Here is a 22,263-nt window from a genome sequence, read left to right on the forward strand (position 1 = left end):
TTGACATGGTATCTGCTTATCTAGATTATAAATCCTTTGAGGACAGTGGTCAGGTCAATCTCATCCCTGTAGTCCTACTCCTCTTTCCATCTAACAGAATTCTCTCAACAAGGTTTGCCAATGAATACATTAATGACAAGTGAATAAATAACTACATTCAAATATTTCATTTTGTCCCATATTTTTCAAACATAAAGACATCTTTTTTATATTAAACATAAATAATCTATGATTTATTTTTCTTTGTGGTGCTATGTATCGAACCCAGAGCCTCACTCATGCTAGACCAAGTATTCCATCCCTAAGATACACCACCAGACCCATTTTGTTTATTTTTGAAATGGAGGCTTGCTGTTACCTAGGCTGGTCTAAAACTCCCTAGGCACAACTGATCTTCCTGCCTCAGCCTCCCAAGTAGCTGGGACTACAAGTAAACAGCATTGCACCTGGCTCAGGATATTTCCAATGAAGCAAATACATTTCTTTGTTATTCTGCCTTGAAGAAATCACTAAGACTGTATGAGTCTCATTTTTCTTATAATAAAATTAAGGAATTAAATTAGATGATTTCTAAGGTCCTTTCTGGCACTAAAACATTAATAATACAAACAAGACCAAATCTCAAAATAGCACCTCTAATAATCTAATTCTATTCCAATTAGAATACTTTAAAAGTAATTTTTAGTTTCACACTGTTTTTAGAAACATTATGCCTAGAAACTCATCCTGCAGAAAAAACAATTCTTAGATATAATCTCCAAATGAGTTTAAATATCAAACATTGAACATACAATTTATAAAATCTACAACACTGTACCTTGACTTTGACAAGTCTTTTTGCTGTCTTGATCTTGGCTTCACAAAAGGCTCCTCTATATTTAGCACTCACATCAGTGCCCACTGTCAAATAAGGAGGCTCATCAAGGGCCTAAAAATGCAAAGAAATATAATTAGATTTTAACTGCTCAATTCTTCCCCATAATCAGTCCTCAGAATATTGGACCTGATCTTATTATAGCCATAAAAGTTATAAGAGTAAAACGTATTTTTAACAAGCCAATTTATAAAATACTATGAATTAAAAAGAGTAAAACGACTATCATAAAGTCTAGTTAAATGCATTAAATGTACATCTTATAAAATACAAAGGCATTTTCTTCCTATTAAACACGTAAGACTTCAATATGAATTAGTTCACTTCACTCAAAAGTATAGCCTTCCATTTATGGCTCCAGCCACCCATTCATTCACTTACTCTTTTTTTTTCTTTTTGGTACCAGGGATCAAACTAAGGACCTTGTGCTTACAAGGCAGGTGTTGGCACCACTCAGCTAAATCCCTGGCCCATTATTCACTTACTCTTAAAACTCTTATATGACCAGTTAAAAAAAGAAGAGTCCATTTGCTCAAAGGGTCCATTTTGAAAGGTCCAAAGCTCAAAAGAAAAAAATTTTTTCTAATATTTAAGCTATATTTTGGCACCCACCCAAATTCAGAACAGCTTTGCTGTATTTCTAAACAATTCTAAGGCAAGAATAAAAGGAAAAAATGTATATTCAGACTACTGGTGAAAACTACATAAGTCTAATCTGAAACATCTCAAATAAACTACTGACCCAGAATCTCAAATGCTTTTGTATAAGTCCACAGTCTTACTCTTCCGAAAAAATACTTATTTTCCTTGCTTGCAATTTAGTTTTTAACAGTCTTAATCTAGCTGCCTACCTTTTAAAAATCAGGTACATTTCTGCACAGAACTGTAGTTCTAAGGAGTTCTGCTTATACCAAGTAATTTCCTTGCCAAAAGAAATTACATAAGCAAGTTTTCTCAGTGCTTTATAAGAAATAATAGTAATATTCCAAGATGTTTCACCAAAATGAAAAGGAGGCAAGAGTTTGGGAAAATCAATTTATTGAATGAATTCCTTGTCTGCCTCATGTTTGGACATTCATAAATATATGAATCTGCCTAAGAAGCCCTACAGTAAAAGAAATAATTAAACTTCAAGCATTTCTCAATCTACTTGTCCAACCCATTTTTTTCTATTGATAACTATTAATATCCTACAGAAACTTCCTAAGTAGAAAATGCTGTTACACAGCAATGAATAACAAAACTATCAACTTCCTTTATATTTTAAAATAAACCTACTCCTTATGGTTGTGGCTAATACACAAAGGCCTGCCTGATCTATCTCCAGAAATAATGGTAATACAGATATTCCAATACTACAACCAAAGGTTCCACAATAATACCTAAAATATAAATAACAGCTATTTCCCTCACAGTCCATGTATTTCATGAAAAAAAAATTTTTTTAACAAGTATACAATTTTCAAAACCTGCTTAGGAAAATATATGTCAATTCACTTAATGCTATAACCTCATAGTAAGATAACCATCACTACTTTAAGTTAGCCCTCTTAGAATACCGTTTTCCTTGGCTAAAATTATGGATAAACTGGAATGAAATTTAGCGGCCTCATTTCAGGAAGAATAAAAAATGGAACTCACAGTATTTTCAGTCAAAAATTAAAGGATAGGGCTACATCATGGGTGGTGATGGATGTGCTGTGCTATAATTACTTTGTCACAATCATTACACAATACATACATGTATCAAATCATCACACTGTATAATCTGACTGTGCTCAATCTTTGTCAGTTAAATATTATCAATTAAAAAAAAGAGAACAAAACTTTTAAGAAAATTCAATTTACTTTGCAGTTCAAGTGGAATCAGTTACCACTGTGAGAACAGACTATATGATAGGACAGTCTTCATGGTCACAGGCTTCTACCACTGTACAACTTACATTAATACAGCTTGCCTTATGAGGCAGTAAAATGTTACTTTCAGAGACAAATAACAGTTAAATGAAAACTGATGAGGAACCCAAAATTATGAAATGTAGATGAGAAAAAGAAATCAGCTGAAAGTTGCAGCTACATAAGAAAAAACATATTTAAGAAATGATACTTTGGGAGGGGGAGTTTTCTGGGCATCTCACACACACTAGGCACTGTACCACTGAGCTGTATCACCAGGCCCTGTTTAAAATGGCCTAGTCTAGGGCCAGGGATTTAGCTCAGTGGTTCCCGCCACCTGCCTCGCAAGTACAAGATCCCGAGTTCAATCCCCAGTACCAAAAAAAATTAAAAAATAAAAAATAAAATGGCCTAGTCTACACTCCAACTTGCAACTGTCGCCTCAGCCTCCTAAACAGCTGGAATTACAGTCACCACCCCCACCACCTCAACATAAAAATCCATGTTGACAGAAAATATTTATTCCCTCAAATAGTAAAGTGACAAGCTTTTCCTTCCTTCAAGCTAAAACACATGAAAAGGAGTTAAATGTACATGAAAACTGCCTCCTAGGAAAAGACTTCCAAAGGGATATCACAGTCTAATAAAAACTGCTTAAACAAATACACTGATAAAGCAGTGCTAATCTGTTAGAAAGGGCATAGGAAAAAGTAATGGTCTGTGCTCTGATCTTATTTCTGCCTCTATTTCTTTTGTATCATCTTAGGTAAATTACTTTTCTATTCTCGTTTAGTATAATAATTTTAATCTTAAATACATTCGTTTAACACTCCCCTATCAAAGCACCGAGCTTCCAGAATAGTCAAAATTGGAACACTCTGAAACAGACACAATCATTTAGAAGTGAAACAGTGAAAATATTTTAAAATATTAACCAAAATATGAATAGTTTTCTATAGAAACCGAACATCAAAGATGTGTGCAGGTGATGTTAGCAGGGCATAAGGTATCACTCTATCATTAGTCTAACATGAGATAACAGAGCAGACTGATTAATAGTACAGGCTTTCAAAGCAGAGAAACAGGGTCCCAATTCCAGCTACTAACTAGATGAGTTTGTTTTTTTGTTTTTCCTGTACCAGGGATCGAACTCAGGACCTTGCGCTTGCGAGGCACGCATGGCACCACTGAGCTACATCTCTGGCCCTAACTAGATGAGTTTTTGTGGGCTACTCAAGGCAGTGAAGCTTCGATTTTCACATCAGGAAAATAAAGTATGAGAAAGCACTTGTTTCAGCTATTAATAATTAATACTGCAAATCACTCAACGCAGACAAATAAGGAATTACATCAATGTGAGTTCATATTTCGGCCCTTCTGTTCTTTCCTTTTAACATTTAAGGGGCAAAAATCTCATTTTAAATGGTCACTATAAGTAAGTACAAATTCAAGGTTAAGTCACTTTACTCACTTTAGTCAACTAATATTAATATTCTCAGAATTCAGTATTTTTTAGCACTAAATCAAATGAGAAAATACCACAGGATAATTGGCAATATGTGAGATATGTGTTTAAAATGTTTTCTCCCTCTTGGAAATGTGAAAATGATCAAGGACAAATTAATTCATCAGGAAAAAATTATATATAAAAATGACAAAAACAATCATTAAGAGATTAATTTGAAAGTCAGTAGAATGAAGGAGTATATGAATGAAAATATTTTATTCAAAGTTTGTTTCTAGAGAAAGGGTTCTATTTATTGGATTTTTACAATTTGCATATACTCTTTGCTTTTTAAATTTCGTATTGAGAAATATTTCAAATATATATAAAGGAAGGCAGAGCAGCATAATACATCCTTGCACATAACCCTAACCTGTTTTCCACAATTATTAACTTAATGACAATCCTATCATCTAGCCCTCTTTAGATTCCCTCTCAATTCTGATTATTTTGAAGGAAACCAAAGATAATGTATCATTTCATCAGTACAACAAAAATTAATTATCAGCCATAGCTAGGATTAAGAGTTATACAATTTATTTTTTTTCAATGCAGGGCCTCATGCATGACAAACATTCTGCCACTGAGCTACATGCGAGCCTGTACAATTTGACATGATAATATTAATGAAAATAATATAATAATTAAGAGTACAGGACCTAGGGTGGGGATGTAGCTCAGTGACAGAGTGTGTACTTAGCATGGGAGAGGGTCCTAGGTTTAATCCCCAGTACCAAAAACCAAATCAAACAACAACAACAAGAAAGAGAATGGGCTCCTAAATTAAATGCCTAGGTTCAAATCAACCACTTAGTTGCTACATGATCTTGGGCTATGACTTCTGTAACTTAGGATACAGTAATAGTTATTGTCTCACAGGAATGAAGAATAAGATTTTGTAACTATACCATTTGGAGCAGGGCCCACCACAGAGTACCAAATAAAGACTATTATTATTACTTAATAATCTAAGAGGAAATTGTGAGTTTTTTTAAAAGTCCTCTATAAAAGAGTTAAATCATGGCATTCCCACATAAACAAAGTAAATGCCAGTACCTGTAACTGCAGGAGGAGGGAGTCACTGACACTATTATCTCCCTTATTCAATTAGACATGAAGTGAATATGTTGAATTCTAGTACCAAAGGACATTCCATGATGAAGTATAACATGATCCTTTAGTACAACAGAAAAATCAAGACTATATACCTATTTTGAGGGTACCATACAGTACTTTGGTCCAAAGCAGGGGTGTACAAAGTAATTTTGTCAGCAGGTTAACTAAGATTCCTTTGATATACATGTGCATCTGCACAGCAGGAAAAAACTCTTACCTTCTCTTGGTCTTTTTTTGGCCACTAATACAGACAATCTCAAAGGCTAAAAAGATGTTTTTATGTAGCAAGTCCATACCAAAAAAGGAATTAAACTACTAAATTACCATTCCTTTGTTTAGCAACAGTTTTCTGGTTGTCAAGGCAACAACTACCTCAGGGTTATCCAGCACTGCAAACAATTATTTTTCGGCAATTTATCAAATGTCCTAGGCTAATAACCTAAAAATCACTGAATTCCATGGAAACACTAAAAAACCTAAGCAATTTTTAAATTAAGTATTGGTGGATAAAAATCCTTCAAGATCCCAAAATGCCTGAGAAGCATTTAAGTATATGAAAGAATTAACATTAACCTCTGATGGCCTCTGGACTACAGTACACAAAATATGTAAGTTTTAGAAAACCAATAGTTAAATCAACTCTTCCAATGGCTAACACTGATACTGCCTAGGAAATATTCAGTTATTCAAGATCTATAAAAAGAAAAACATGCTATATGGAATTTTATTGAGGTAGTTTGTTTAAAAGAGTAAGTCATTGGTTACATGTCTTACATATAACCACTGGTTACAGTGTCAATGCAGCTAGGAGAATCAGACTACAAGAAAATTAAATTTGATGCTAAAAACAGAAATAAACAGAGAGTGAGAATAAATCTATGAAAAATAATATATTTTTATAAGACAATACAAAAGAGGTATTAAAAATAATGGAGATAATTTCAATGAATGAATGAAAACTACATCTCTATAATAAAGGGTATAACCTTTAAAAAGAGGTTAAAAACCACAATTTTTAGGACACATTATCAAGGAAATAAAGAAAATTGTACCACAGAACTTTAAAATCTTCACTGGAGCCATCTCCTTTCTTGTGTTGTGGTACTAAGAACATGGGTTAGGGATAAGGGCTGGGGAGGCATAAGGATACAGAAGACAGAGGCTGAGTACACAATGCAGCAAAAAGAAGGTCTGGGAGAGTCACAGAGAAGCATGAGCAGCATACTGGAAGATTTGTTATACTAAGTATACTGGGTGAGCAAATACACTGGTTCCTCAGTTCATGAATGCTTTTGTTTGGGAACAAATTATTTGCAAACAGAAGCGTTTTGGGCCGGGGATTTAGCTCAGTGGTACCGCACCTGCCTTGCAAACGCAAAGTCCTGAGGTTGATCCCTGGTACAAAAAAAAAAAAAAAAACCAAGCATTTGGCAAAATCCTGTTTTTGTTTCCGAACTCTCCATGAGGTAATGAACATGGTGGCGCCCATTTTTCCAGAACACAAATGGGGCTATTCTTCCAGAATCATGGAACAAATTGTTTGTGAATCAGGTACCACTTAAGTTCATACACTGAAGAGAGTGGGGACCTTGGTTCTCACTGCCAAAGAACTTAAAAATGAAGTGGGTAAGCTCTATGGAAGTCAAACTACTGGGTGGGACTGAAAAATATGGTTTTCATTCATATTTGTGTAATAAATACACATATAGATATATGTCTATATGCAAGTTGGTATACACGTGCACATATTTATTTATTTATTTATATATATATATATCCCCCCAGCTCTCTTCACCAAGAAAGCCTAGGAGCAAATGACAAGCGGGGGGGGGGGGGGGGCCCACCCAGAAAAAGTGTAGATCTTGATTTTGAAATCCATTCCTCCATTAAAATGAACAAAGGACAAGACCAACTAACAAGAGAATGTTACAGGAGACATCAGTGGACAAGAAGATAATTTGGAAGATGGAAAGTAAATGGAGTACTAAGAACTAAAATCACCAAAAAGAAAACATAACCAGGGCCAGGGATAGCTCAGTGGTTCTGCCACCTGCCTCGCAAGCTCAAGGACTCAAGTTCGATCCCCCGTACCAAAAAAAAAAAGAAAATACAACCAATTTTTGCCCTGTAGAAAGACCTCAAAGATAAGACTTAGAGGCATAAGGTAGAAAGGAAGTGAGGTACCCTAGGCAGGGTTGAAAAGTGAGGAATTGGTTAAAAGTTGGTAAACAGACTCAAGAAGTCCCAGAAACCCTCCCCTGCTGAGAAACCAGATGACCACCTCTAGCCAAGGCAGGAGAATGGAGATTTCCTACTATTCTCTGGAAAATAAAACCATGGAAGTTAAGGCCTTGAGGACAATGGATATAGTAGTAGACCAGGGTAAGATGAAGGACTAAAAACAAGAATTCAATACAATCAATTTACTCTATGGTGGCCCACTGGTCTTTTTTTCCTTAGAACACCAGGACCAGAGGGAGTGGAGAGCAAATTGAAAGTTTATCTGATATGGGCCGGGGATTTAGCTCAGCGGTTCCGCCGACTGCCTCACAAGCACAAGGACCCGAGAGTTCAATTTCCGGTACCAAAAAAAAAAAAAGAAAGAAAGAAAGAAAGTTTATCTGATATGTTTAGCCATTTAGAAAAGCATACCAATGGGTATCTGGCAGATCTGAGAACGTGTTGCAAGAAAATTGTAAGAGTAGATCTGTAGAAAATCTTTTTATTCAAAGTGATGATACCAGTTTACACACCAGGAATGCTACAGGAAATTGTTCATCAAAATTTTATGGAGTCTAACTGTAAGACAAATCTCCATTGCTTGGTGTAATAACACATATAAATGTAATTGAAATCACCAATATTTTGCTGACATTTGTGATGAAAAATTAATGAAAATATCCTCTATTTCCACAAAATACAGTTGTGCAAATTACAAAAAAAAGAACAAAAAGGATCCTTGGAGAAACGGGTGATTTTGAGGGTGGGCAGGGAAAAGTACAGGAAGAATCAAAAATACCTTGTGCCAGAAAGTAAGGAAATGGTCAGTGAAAGATGGGTATTTCAATGGAACATACAGGAGATACCTTGGGAGAGGTTCTTATTGGCCAAATGGGGTAGACTTTGAGCATGAAAATCAGTACTAGATCTATTTTCTTGTTAGGTTTGTGTATATATGTCAAACGGATCAACCTAACAATCTATATTCCATTCTATGTTAATTATACATCAGCTTAAAATTGGTGTTAATGCATTCAATAAATTTACAAGTCCATATTTACATGAACGAATGAACAAATGAATGAACGAATGAATTTTAAGCTTTTTTGAGGCAGAGTATACCTATATCATTCGGACTCGCCTCAAACTCAAGATGCTCCTGCCTCAGCCTCCTGAATGCTGAGATTTCAGGTTTGTGCCACTATGGGGAGCTTGATTGAATTTTTAAGATGTATATAAAAGAAAGCGCATCCTTTTACTAAGACATTAATATAGGAAGGCTGATTAAAATAGAGAATAATCATTTGATGATCATCAATAAAGGTAGTTGACTCAGTTGTCAATAGATACCAAGCTGATCAGTGGAGGCTTAATGAACAGAATATTGGCATGATCTTGGAATACCACTGAAATATCAATAGTTGAACTATGCAATGCACTGAGAATGAAAAGAACATCCTTTCTGTGATATACCTAGTAAGACTGACACCAGGGCTGGGGATTTAGCTCAGTGGTTCCGCTGCCTGCCTCAACAGTGCAAGGTCTTGAGTTCAATCCCTGGTACCAAAAATAAAAAAAGACTGACCCTAGTGATGAGAAAAATTAGGCAGACCAAGGTTCAAGTTATCCTACACAATGTAAGGTTTGTATTCCTTAAAATTCTGAAGGACAGAAACAAAACTGTGAAGGATGTAAACTATGAGGAAATTTCTAAACTGAAAGAGTCTGAAGAGATAAGACAACTAACCCATTGCAACATGTGTTACTGGATAGAAGCTTGGATCAGAAAATAAAAAGAGACACTACAAGAGTTGGTAAAACCTAAGGGGCCCTGGATAGGATAGCAGTGTTGTTCCAACACTGATTGCCTGGTTTGAAGTGTTGAATGAAAGTAGACAGAAGAATGTACTTTGTTAGAAACTATACTCTTAAGCGGGGCATGGTGGCACACACCTGTAATCACAGCACTTGGGAGGCTGAGGCAGGAGAACTGCCTGGAGTTCAAGGCCAACCTGGGGTACATAGTAAGTTCAAGGTCAGTCTGAGCAACATAGCAAGACCTTGTCTCAAAGAAAAGAAATTACATTCTAAAGTATTTAGGTGTGATAGGGCAGAGGAAGGAAGAGATTACATATAAAGCAAATGATATGAAATGGTAGCAACTCTGGTGAAAGAGACCACATGAATTCTTTGTTCTGTAAATTTTATATTATTTGAAAATACATCATTTCAACTAGTATATACATTTTGGGGCACTTACTGTATTTTTCTATGAATTATCTGCTCATTTTTTTTTACCTGAGTTACTCTTTATTTTAACTGGATAATAAAAATTATTCTAAATAAAAATTTAACTCCTCCCCAGAACACAAAAATCTTCTCTGGGTATTTTTTTTTTTTTGGTACCAGGGATCGAACTCGGGACCTTGCGCTTGCAAGGCAGGCAGCGGAACCACTGAGCTAAATCCCGGCCCTCTGGGTATTTCTTATACTTATTAAAATTCTTAAAAAAATAAAATTAAAATTAAATTCTTCAAATTGAAGTTACTTTAAGGAATAGAATAGAGTAACAAGTTAATTTTAAACAAATTTTAGAACCATTTCTATTAACCAGTAGGATAACTGCATATTCAGATATTAACATGAAGTTATTTACATATTCCTGGAAATTAAAATGACTCAAAAATATTCTAATGAGAATTTTCAATAGCACCAAGGAGGTAAGAGAGGAGAAATACAGTGGATTAAGTATTAAGTGTCTACTGTAGTGTGGTGGTTAAGGTGAACTGTCAATTTGACTGGCTTTGGAATCTACCCAGGAGATTGGTAGAACACACTTCTGGGTGAGTTCCAGAGGTATGACCTCCGAGTCTGTGTCTGGATACTTACCCCTTCCTCTCAGGCACTGTTCCCTCCATTTGGCTTCCCTGTTACCATAAATTCAACAGCTTTGCTCCACCACATTTTCTTCCATCATGATGTTCTTGCCTTGGAACCAGATAACCATAAACTGAATCCCACCAAAATAGTAAGCCAAATTTAACCTGTTCTTCAAGCTATGGGTGTAAGTATATTGTGTCTTACAGAGAAAATACACATCTAACACAAAAATAGACAATTTACCTTGCCCTCAAAAGAAGTTAGTCTTACTTGTTATCTTGCTAGGAAGGTTAAAACCTTATTCAAATTCAAATGAGTATGTTTCTGAGTAACAACACAATCAAAAGATTTAAACTCTAATGATCTGGAAATTAGAGAAGCCTACTGGTGAAGCCAGTTCAAAAACTAAAATACAAAAATCCATAACTGGCACTATTATGGTTTATATCTATCTTGGGCATGTTAGTAATTATCTACTGATATGGATTAGCAAGGAAGTAGTAGAACATATTTTACAATGCAACAAGTCACTAAAGAAGCATCAAGTGAATGTTTTTGATTAATAAAATTCCAAACCTATCCAACAAATTTATACCCTGTTTTACACCCTCAATAATATGATCTTAGAAGTCATTAATAGGAAACATCAATCAATGATCATTTAAAAACCTATCAATACCTTACAAGCGCAAGGTTCTGAGTTCCATCCCTGGTACCAAAAAAACCAAAAACAAAAAACCTATCAATAACTTGTCTAGTGACCAAAAGAAACTGACCCACAAAATATGTAATAAACACTTGAAGGCACAGGATTTATTCTAATTTCAGAGCTACAATGTATTAAGCCCTTTCTTACCAATGCTACAATACTATTGCTGTAACTATATAAACAGACTTTGTCCCAAATATACAAACATTCTGTAAATATGATCTTTCATAATATTTGAGCAAACATATTTTCCTTTGAGAGGCATTTTAAAATGAGAAGTGAAAAGCACACATTTTGGAATCAGAATACTTGGGTTCAAACTCCAGGTTCCTAATTTACCAGCTCTATTACCCTTTGGACACTAACTTCTCTAAATCTAGCTTCACATTTATAGGATGAAGTTGATGGTAATAAATATATATAATACATTTATTAATATTAGTTAAATATAAATTATGTTAATTATAAGCAAGACCCCAGTTCACGAACTTAATCCTTTCCCCATTCTAGTTGCATGGAAAGAATTAAATTCGTGCCAGGAGTGGTGGTACACATCTGTAATCCCAGCACGCAGGAGGGTGAGACAGGATTCCCTAGAATTTGAGGCCAGCCTAGGCCACATAGTGAGTTCAAAGCCAGCCTGGACTACATAACAAGACCCTGTTTCAAAAAATCAAAAAACAACAACAAAAAAGAAGTTTAGGAACCAAGGTACTGCTATACATTAAAGTTGCAAACTGTGACTTATAAAATCACATGTAAAACACGTAACACTGACATGTAATATATACTCAATAAATGTTTAATGTGTTACTGTTCACACTTTTTAAAGCAAATTTTGTAGTTAACAATCAGTGAACATGGAAATTAACAACAGAAGCAGCTGGAGGATAGGTATGAGCAGGTAAGCTACTAGTCTTACGAATACAGTATTAGAGGAATGACAGGGTCATTAACAGTGAGTATCTCTACAAGTAGCAATTCTGACTAGGCCAGATGATTTTTCCAAATCCTCTGGAAAAAATGTCTTCTGGAATCTCAAGTTCCTGGCAATTACATGCATCCAAGGGTCCTGGAATCAGAGAATTCGAGTATGACCAAAAATGATGATCAACATTCTTTACACAGAGATGTAGGGGGCTTTTTGAGACAGGGTCTCACTATGCAGTTCAGGCAGACCTTGAACTCACTATGTAATCCAGGCTGGCCTCAAACTCATGGCAATCTGGGGCCGGGGATTTAGCTCAGTGGTTTCACCGCCTGCTGCGCAAGCACAAGGACCTGAGTTCCATCCCCAATACCAAAAAAATAAATAAACAAAACAAACTCACAGCAATCCTCCCACTTTAGCCTTCAGAGTGGTGGGATTACAGGCATGTGCCACCACGCCGGCTGTCCTGTTCTTAAACTTAAACACCCCCCCCCACTAGAGTGATGTTAAATTAATTTTATGTAAGTGAAATTCGTAAGTTGAAAGTTCAATATTTCATCTAAGTCACTTTTAATTGTAAGCCACCTGTACCACTAAGACAAAAAGCTGCTATTTAAAGTACAACATACCATCAACTGACTACTCGATGCACTGATTTCAGAAATGTTAAAATATAAAAAAAGTATGCTTTCAACTTGCTTATACACAAGTATAAAACAAATTTACAAACTAATCTCATAACCCAACAAAATCTATGAAGTTCAAATAACAAGAATTCAATATGATGGATATTTTGCAAAAGCCACATACAACTTAAACACAACAGACTACTTTGGATCAACATCCTTTTAATATTGAGCACAATATAATGAACCAATTTTCTTATCACACTATTTAAACAACTGCAAAACCTTTGCTGGACAGATTAATGTTGCTTCATGAGGCAGGAACATATCACTTATTACAAATTATCAATGTTCTTTTCACATTAAACCTTCAACAACTGATGTAATACTATTAACAACCGATTGTAAAACATAAAGTACAATTCCAGAAATTAAAAGAGCAGTTATCTTTATCCATATGTAGAGATAACCCATAAGATGTTTACATTAAAGCATTTTAGCTCTCTATGAAGTGAAATGGAAGGAATTCAAGATAAAACAAGGTAAGGGTAAATATGTACCTTTTGTGCCTTTTGAATTTAGTATTAGCCAATAAAAATTAATTGAACAGGGCCAGAGATTTAACCTACTGGTTCCGCTGCCTGCCTCGCAAGAGCAAGGTCCTGAGTTCGATCCCCAGTACAAAAAAAAAAAATTTATTGAACAATTTTTAAATTCTCAGAATTTGCAAACTAGATCCAAGAGAGTTTCTAAGGAGTCCAGTCTGACATACTCTCATATAGAGATAAAAGAATATAGAAAAATGAGGACAGAATTTTGTACACAGAATACCAATGCTTATGACCCAACCTGGAACCAAATCTCAATTTATCCATTTTTACAAAGAGAATAAACAGTACCATCTACCATAAAAGTGCTTATAACCCTCTTCCTAAATCAAAAGAAAAACAAAATATTATCTAGGAACAATGCAGGAATAGTAATTGTTCTGTAAATACCAGCTAAATGAATGACTCAATCAATCAATCAAATCAACACTATTATGCTCCTGGGTCAAGCAAGTTTATATATATGTTACTTCTGTCTTGAAAAAATCATGATTCTGTTGGAAAGAATGATCCTCTTAAAAACCTAAGTATTTAAAGACAATTTTTTTTAAAAAAGACCTTCAAAGTTTGTGACAATAAAAAGAATAACTGGACAGATTTAATACTATATATTCCAATTAGCATGATTTGGATGAGGCAGATGGGAGAAAGGGGTTGCCAAACTCTTCAAGTGAAAATTCTCCATTTGAAACCTCAAAATCATATGACCCAATTTTCTGAAAGACTGTGCTGAAAATAAGATTTCAACTTTATACAAAAAAATAAATAAGCTCCCTGAACTATGGAGCAAGATCCTGTTCAAAGGTAACTCTCAGTCCATTGATCTACTACTATCCTTTTCACAATGAACTGAGTAATTACTGAACAACTTAAATACTGAGTAACCATGGTGTTTGTGTGTTTCACAATAATACAAAGTCAGATACCTGGAACATCAATTTTAAAAGAATGAAATAGTGGGCCGGGGATATAGCTCAGTGGTGCCATGCCTGCATGGCAAGTGCAAGGTTCTGAGTTCAATCCCCGTTATGTGGAAAAAAAAAAAAAAAAGAATGAAATCATTTACAGTAATATAGAGTCTTTGCTGACTATACAGTCTAAATTTGTATTACAGCTCTTCCTTTTTTATGTTACAGATTATTGTCCTGCAACATGAGATAGAGTAATATTAAAAACAATAATGCAGGTCCGGGGATTTAGCTCAGTGGTTTCGCCGCCTGCTGCGCAAACACAAGGACCCAAGTTCGAGCCCCAGTACCAAAAACAAAAAACAAAACAATCAAGTAAAAAAACAACAATTGAAGGCCAGACGTGGTAGTGTATATACGTAATCCCAGAACTCTGAGAGGCTGAGGCAGGGGATGGATCCTTCTGGGCAACTCAGCAACTTAATGAGACCCTGTCTCAGAAAGTAAAAAGAGCAGGGCAGATAGCTCAGTGCAAAAGCCGTGGGTTCAATCTCCAGTATTGGATGGATGGATGGATGGATGGATCTGAGATTGTTTTAAATACCTTATTTTCTTATGTGCATTTTATTTTTTAGGTTTTTCTCCTGATCACTCTCCCATCATCTTTCAGGTTTTCTTCTTTTTTTTGGTACCGGGGATCAAACTCAGGTTCTTGCACTTGCTAGGCAGGCAGCAGAACCACTGAGCTAAATCCCTGGCCCTCTTGCAGGTTTTCAACTGCAGCACTGTCTTTTACTTGGCCATATCTACCAAATTACCTCAGACCTTGTATTAAATATTGAATACTAGTTGCTGAGGATATGTACTCCTACTCACTTGGGATCAGGTGAAACCATTTCAGGAAAAGTATAGAAAAATATCCTGAGATCCACTGATCTACTACTATCCTTTTCACACTGAATTGAATAATTACTAAACAACTTAAATACTGAGTAACCACAGTGTTTGTGTATTTCACTATAATACAAAGTTGGAGACTTGGAACATCTCCTGACTCTCCATCTGCACCTAGTCTGGGAGTCATCTCCTGACTCTCCATCTGCACCTAGTCTTACTGTTAGATCACACTGGTGTTGAGTCACCAGAAAATTACTGTTGTGTCAAAGTCAGCATCAAATTTTTAAAACTGAGTTTGCCTCATCCCCACTGTGCACTTTTTAAAGTAAATAGACGCAAGATGTCATTACCAATGGTAAATAGGACCAAATAGGAAGAATCGGTGTTTGTAACAGGGATTCCACAATACTTGATTCGGCCTTTCAATGAGATCTGAGAAGTAAACAGACTCAATTTTTTTTTTTTAAGAATAGGAAAAACTTATTGAGAGAAAGATATCTTCTAAGAGAGACAGAGGGGGACCAGAAAATGGGTTGCCCCAGACTCAATCTTGAAGCATTCTAGTAGGACAGCTTAACATTATTAGCATGTTCATCATCAGACTTGGAGTTTTAAAAATTATTACAGTGAAATGAGTAACTAGGTTGTTTACCTACCTAGAGACCTCATGTGGGTCAGACCATTTTCAGAATTTCATTATCAAATCTGCCCTGCTACAGCCTATGGTAACCATGTCCAACTAGCCACCAGTTAAACTGTCTCCCTAGTATTTCCTAATCCTCACTGAGATCACCAAAAACATTTCTATGGCATCCTTTCCCATAGCATTCCCAGTGGGAGAGAAATGCCAATAAAGCCCCTAACAAAATTCTAAATGTCATTATACAAGTGAGATGAAAAATTCTAGGTGATGTGAGGTGGATTCACTGAATGCGAAAAAAATTCTGAACTTTTAGGGCCAGGGTAGTTCAGTGGTTTCACCGCCTGCTGCGCAAGCGCAAGGACCCGAGTTTGATGCCCGATACAAAAAAAATACTGAACTTTTTTAGCATACTGTATTAATTTATGCCTGTACTGAGAGAGTCTGTGGGTAGCAATACTCATGTTAATATGAGTTTATGATTATAAACTAGAAAAGGAGTTCTCATTGTGGGCTCCCAACAGCAATACCATCAGGATCATTTGGCAACTTGTTAGAAGTGCAAATTCTCAGGCTCCACTCAAGACATCAGAAATTACAAACTCTAGGGGAGGGAACCAGTGACTTTTTAAGAAAGCTGTCCAAGGGACTGTGATGCATCACAGAGACTGAGAACAAACAGTAAACCTAGAGGTTACTTCTCCAACTCTTAAATAGATTCTCAGCAGTTAACAAAACTCCATTTAGTTTCCTGACCCATGTAGTACGAGGTAGTATGGGACAAACAGAATCAACAAAATACTGAAACCATTGAACATTTAAAAGATGTCAAGATGATGAGAATGAAAAAGAAATGTAATAATCACACAAATGATAAGGTAATAAAAGCAAAATATTTAAACAATTCGCTTTGAGAAGATTCTATAAAACTGAGGAAACCATAAACTGAGGAAAAAATCATTATTATAAACAAAAAATAAGGAAATGGAAAGCTAATGCTGCTCTGGGCAGAAGAGTTAACAGCAAGCCTGAGACAACTCTCCTCAGAAAGGCCAGCTTGCAAGGCTGGCCCTTAGCTGGCATTTGGGAATTTATAAGAACCTGATGTCAGAAGAATTCCCACCATTAACTGATAAAGTGTAACTCACTGTGCCTGAACTGTATGTACAAACAATATGGTTTATCCTGAACATCTGCTTTCATTCTCAGTCTCTGGAGTGTGCGTCTGTGCCAGGCATGGGGTGCCTATGCGACCAGGTGTCGACAAAACCCTGTCCATTGAGTCTCTAATAAGCTTTCACCAGTATATATTTCCCCAGTGTACATTTTACTTGCATTGTCACAATTTCTTGGTGGGGGAATTAAGTGTGTCTCATATGTCTCTACTGGGAGAGACTGCACCTGGTTTCCCCTAGACTTCACCCCAGGCACCTTTCTTTTTGCCGATTACGCTTTGTATCATTCTGTTGTAACAAAGCACACCGTAAATAACAACCAACACAATGAGTCCCATGATTTCTTCTCATTAATTACAGTACCAATCCCGAGATGGTGTTGGAGATCCTCAATATACTACTTAGTTCTATAATAAATGACCTCTTTCACAGTCACATATAAGGTAAAAACACTGCTTATACCATCAAACCCAACATGTTTGTATTACTCTTACTTGATCCAATTAATAAAGTAGAACACTAATATTATTTTTTTGCTGTTGTTATTATTGTTGGTGATGATGGTATTGGGGTTTAATCCAGGGCCTCACACACATTAGAAAAGTGTTGTGCCACCACTGAACTGTACTACCAATCCTGTGTTTGTTTGTTTATAAACAGAGTCTCACTAAGTTGCCCAGGCTGGCCTCTAACTTGCAATCTTTCTGCCTCAGCCTCCTGAGAGCTGGGATTACAGCTGTGTAATATAGGTCTTTTTATCCCTAAACACATTCAGAAAGCCTAATTTGAATCATATGCAAAGTTCTTGGCCAGTCAAAAGCTGAATAAACATACTAACAATACATTAAAGGAAACTGATGCCCTGTTACCAAAGGTAGAATACCAGGTGGGCAGGCTCAAATAAGAGAAGACCACTAAAATCAGACTATCTTGCAAACATAAAATTTACTCCGAGGATCCTGGTGCAGCATCTCAAGCAGTCATGATCTCTCAGGGTTCTGAGTAACTTCTAATTGTACCAGTGGTGGCAAACTTATGTCACGCATGTCGCAGCAGGCTGTTATCACTGAAACCTCCAGAAGGTTCACCATCATGGTACTGACATTGTAACAGAAGAAACAAAGTTGTATACAATGTTGAGCTTCAAATAAAAAGTCACAGACTAAAGGAAAAAAATGGAAACAAAGCTTTTGTAAATAAGGGGTGGGAGGGTTGAAGGGAGGGGATTGGGAGAATAAAAAGAGTCAAGATATACCATGTACAGGTACAAATTCCCTTTGATGAATGTGATCATTATGTGTATTTAAATTCTACCAATAAAATTAATTTTTTTAAAAGTCACAGACTGGGCCGGGGATTTAGCTCAGTGGTTTCGCTGCCTGCTGTGCAAGCACGAGGACCCAAGTTCGATCCCCAGTACCAAAAAAAAAAAAAAAGTCACAGACTGGGGTAGGGATTTAGCTCAGTGGTTCCGCCACCTGCCTCACAGACACAAGGTCCTGAGTTCAATCCCCAGTACCAAAAAAAAGTCACAGACTACTGAAACTTCTAAGAGTGGGTTTACCACAGGACAACACTATATATAGTATGCTTCAAGAGGTACAAGTGGGAGCTAATAGTAAGAGATATATTCAAGCAACTGCAAAGAGGCTAGGAAATGTATTTTATTGTAGTTTAGGAAATGTATTTTAAAAAACAAAACAAAACAACAAAAAAACCCTACTCTTTACACCATGCAGGATCAAGTATAAATGCTGAAAAAATCAGAAATATAAAAATTAAGAAATTTATTACTTATATCAGACTATCAATATCAACATTATCAATAATGGAATAATCAGCCGGATATGGTGGCACACGCAGGAGGCTGAGGCAGGAGGATCATTATGAGTTTGAGAACAGCCTGGGCTACATAGTGAGACACTGTCAAACAAAAGGTGGGCCAGAGATTTAGCTAGGTGGTTTTGCCACCTGCTGCACAAGCACAAGGATCTGAGTTTGATCCCTGGTACCAAAAAAAAAAAAGGACCAGGGATTTAGTTCAGTGGCACCCCGCCTGCCTTGTAAGCTCAAGGTCCTGAGTTCGATCTCCAGTACCAGGAGGGGAAAAAGAAATGATCTTCAGACATAAAATGGTCCACAAAACTCTATTTTGGATAAACTATTACTCCAATGATACCTATAAGGATACACTTCATAAGAAGGGTAATCTGGTATGACATAAAGACTATTAAATGCCAGAATTTAGTGGCATACTAAAAGGCATTAAAATAATCAAAACACACAACCACACGCTGGGGATGTATCTCAGTGGTAGAGCACTTCTGTGGCATGTGCTAAGGCCATGAGTCTGATTCCCACAAACTCAAAACAAAAACAAACAAACAAAAAACAGGCTAACTATGGTGGTGGACACCTGTGAATCCCAGCACTATGGGAGGCTGATGCAGGAAAATCACAAGTTTGAGCTCAGCCTGGACAAATTAGCAAGACCCTGTCTCAAAAAGAAAAAAGTAAAGGCCTGGGAATTACAGTTCAGTGAGAAAGCCTCAGGTGCAATCCCTAGCATTGCAAAGAAAAGAGAAAGAGACATAAAAAATAAAAATAAATAAAAATAGCCCCAATTACTATTACTAAAGCCTTTAATTGTATAAATGGTGTCTAATGATGTCATTAGTATGTCCTGGTTAACCTAGTAGTTACAGGGCCTGCCTCAGCATTGCAATATTGTGTGAAAAGTTTTGTAGCCCTGACTTTGCTTGCTTATATCCTTAGGAGGCAAATATTTTAGGTCCTCTAATAAATTCAAGGTCTTACCTTAGAAATGCATTGATTTTATCTCTCAGTGCTGTCTTTAACTCACAGAAGATAACATTCTGCTCAAGTTGGCAAAGGATACATCACCTCAAGGACACTTTTTTGATATTAACAGTATGTAAATTTAGTCAATGCAATAATTAGTTGCATGAATGACAAATTTTGGAAAGATAAGCAAGTATTATGGACAATGAATGGAAGCCAGTCTCCCGATAGGAAATTTTAGCCTGAAAACCAGACAATTTCATGGGTCTCTGAAAATCCTGTAATGAAAGAGAATTTTCAGAGACTATCTGTGCAATAAAAACTGCTTTCAAGAGACACCCAGGGGCCAGGGATTTAGCTCAGTGATTTTGCCGCCTGCTGCGCAAGCGTAAGGACCCAAGTTTGATTCTTGGTACCAAAAAAAAAAAAAAAAAAAAAAGACACCCAAAAAGTTGAAGAACTCCTACTATATCACAACTTTTCATGAAAGTTCCTTAATTAAAGTGAGACAAAGGAAGAACAGGAATATTTTGAAACAAATTAGTCAGGTTTAATTAGACATGGAAATGTCAACATTATTATATAATTTTATAACACAACAATAAGCTTTATATTCATTTTTTTTTGGTAACCGAGGATCGAACTTAGGTCCTTGCGCTTGCGCAGCAGGCAGTGAAACCACTGAGCTAAATCCCCGGCCCATTCACTATTTTTAAATTATATATGTAAACAGGAAAAGTACTATTACTGATATGAAAAAGCAGAGACAGAGCTTTAAGTAATTTTAAGGACACAACTCAGCTGGGCAGGTACATGCCTGTTACCCCAGCTACTCAAGAGTCTGACGCAGAAGGATTCCAAGTTTCAGGTCAGCCTACGCAATTTAGAGAGATTCTATCTCAAAAAAAAAAAAAAAAAGCCACACCAAAAACTTTTCTTTTTTGGTACCATGGATCGAACTGGGGTCCTTGAGCTTGCGCAGCAGGTGGCGAAACCACTGAGCTAAATCCCCGGCCCCCAAAAACTTTTTTTTAAGGGGTGGAGATATACCTCAGCAGTAGAAGCCTTCTTGGTTTGATTCCCATACAAACCATCAAACAGTATGTACCATATTGTACACTGTATGGTACAAATGTACCATACAATCAAAACACTCACGGGGTGGGGTTGCCAGGTATTTAGCTCAGTGGTTCCACCGCCTGCCTCGCAAGCGCTAGGTTCCGAATTCGATCCCCAATACCAAAAAAAAAAAAAGAAACTCACTGGGGGCACCAAAAAAAGTTTAGATACAAGTTTCCAGTGATTCTCATACTATACTGTCTTATTTGGTGGTAACAGCTTACCTTCATTTTTATGGTATCGGGCATCGAACTCAGGACCTTGCTCTTGCAAAGCAGGCATGAAGCCACTGAGCTAAATCTCTGGCAATTTATCTATAATTAATATATAAACTAAACTGATCTATCCATATAGAAGCCAATGTTTTAAAATGTTAAAAAGCAACATAACTGTGTTTGGCGGGGTGTGTGCTTACCATATACAAGACCCCAGATACAATTTCTAACACCACCAAAACTGTGTATTATTATTACAAACTATGTTTAGAAAAATACACCAATAAAAGATTTGAAATATACCCTAATACTAATAGTGGTTATCTCTACATACTTAATTTTTCCCCCTATCTAATTTTCTGTATTTCCCACAATGAGCTTTTAATAATAAAAGATGTTTAAATATTTATTTTTATTATTAAATTATACAATTGTCAATATTAAATATTATTATTTAAAGATGGTCACTTTCGTGCTTTCTCGCTGAGACTTAAGAAAAAGTCAATTTAGGCCCTGTACAAAGGAAATTAAATCCATCCTGCATTTTAAACTACTCTCCCTTAATTCCTTGAGGCCTAAAATCATTTATGCTCCAAGAATATTGTAAAGTTATCTTAAAATGCAATGTAATCAACTGGTAAAGAGTTTTGTAGTAGTGGGGATTGAACCCAAGACCTTCGTACTGAGTCACTTTGCTAGCCCTTTTTTTTTTTCTTTTTTTTCTTTTTTTTTTGACATAGGGTCTTGCAAAGTTGCTAAATTGCTCAGGCTGCATTTGAACTTACAATCCTCTTGTCTTCACCTCCCAGTGCTAGGAGTATAGGTGTGGACCACTACACCAAGCCAGAAAAATTTAATTACATTTATATCAGTGGAGCTGGGATTTAGCTCAGTGGTTCCGGCGCCTGCATCACAAGCGCAAGGTCCGGGTTCAATCCCAGGAGCAGGGGGAAAAAAAAAAAAAAATTTGTATCACTGGACTTTTATCTGTTCATTCTATAACAAGTCAATCTTTAAGAACATTGTGGCTGGGCTGGGGATGTGGCTCAGTGGCAGAGAACTTGGTTCCATCCCAGGCACTGCTAAAGGAAATATTTTAAAGGAAAGAAGGGGGGTGGGGGGACAAAACCCAAGAAGTAATTT

The 22,263-nt window shown here is 36.3% G+C and overlaps 1 protein-coding gene across 4 annotated transcripts in view; it reads right to left on the minus strand.

Moving 5' to 3' along the window:
* Positions 1 to 22,263, minus strand: part of Arid4b (AT-rich interaction domain 4B) — a 138,245-nt gene that overhangs the window by 82,008 nt on the left and 33,974 nt on the right. For all 4 annotated transcript variants that reach the window (XR_002398253.2, XM_004854627.4, XM_004854626.4 and 1 more), the window contains exon 3: positions 818 to 928. Coding sequence is in view for 3 of the 4 variants with exons in the window: in XM_004854627.4 (XP_004854684.1) it covers positions 818 to 928 (111 nt within the window). In the remaining variant the exon portion in view is untranslated. The remainder of the gene's footprint in view (positions 1 to 817; positions 929 to 22,263) is intronic.

Source organism: Heterocephalus glaber, unplaced genomic scaffold, assembly GCF_053883595.1.
Source record: "Heterocephalus glaber isolate CG9 unplaced genomic scaffold, H.glaber_assembly_v1.0 deba00001472, whole genome shotgun sequence".
Classification (NCBI taxonomy): domain Eukaryota; kingdom Metazoa; phylum Chordata; class Mammalia; order Rodentia; family Bathyergidae; genus Heterocephalus; species Heterocephalus glaber.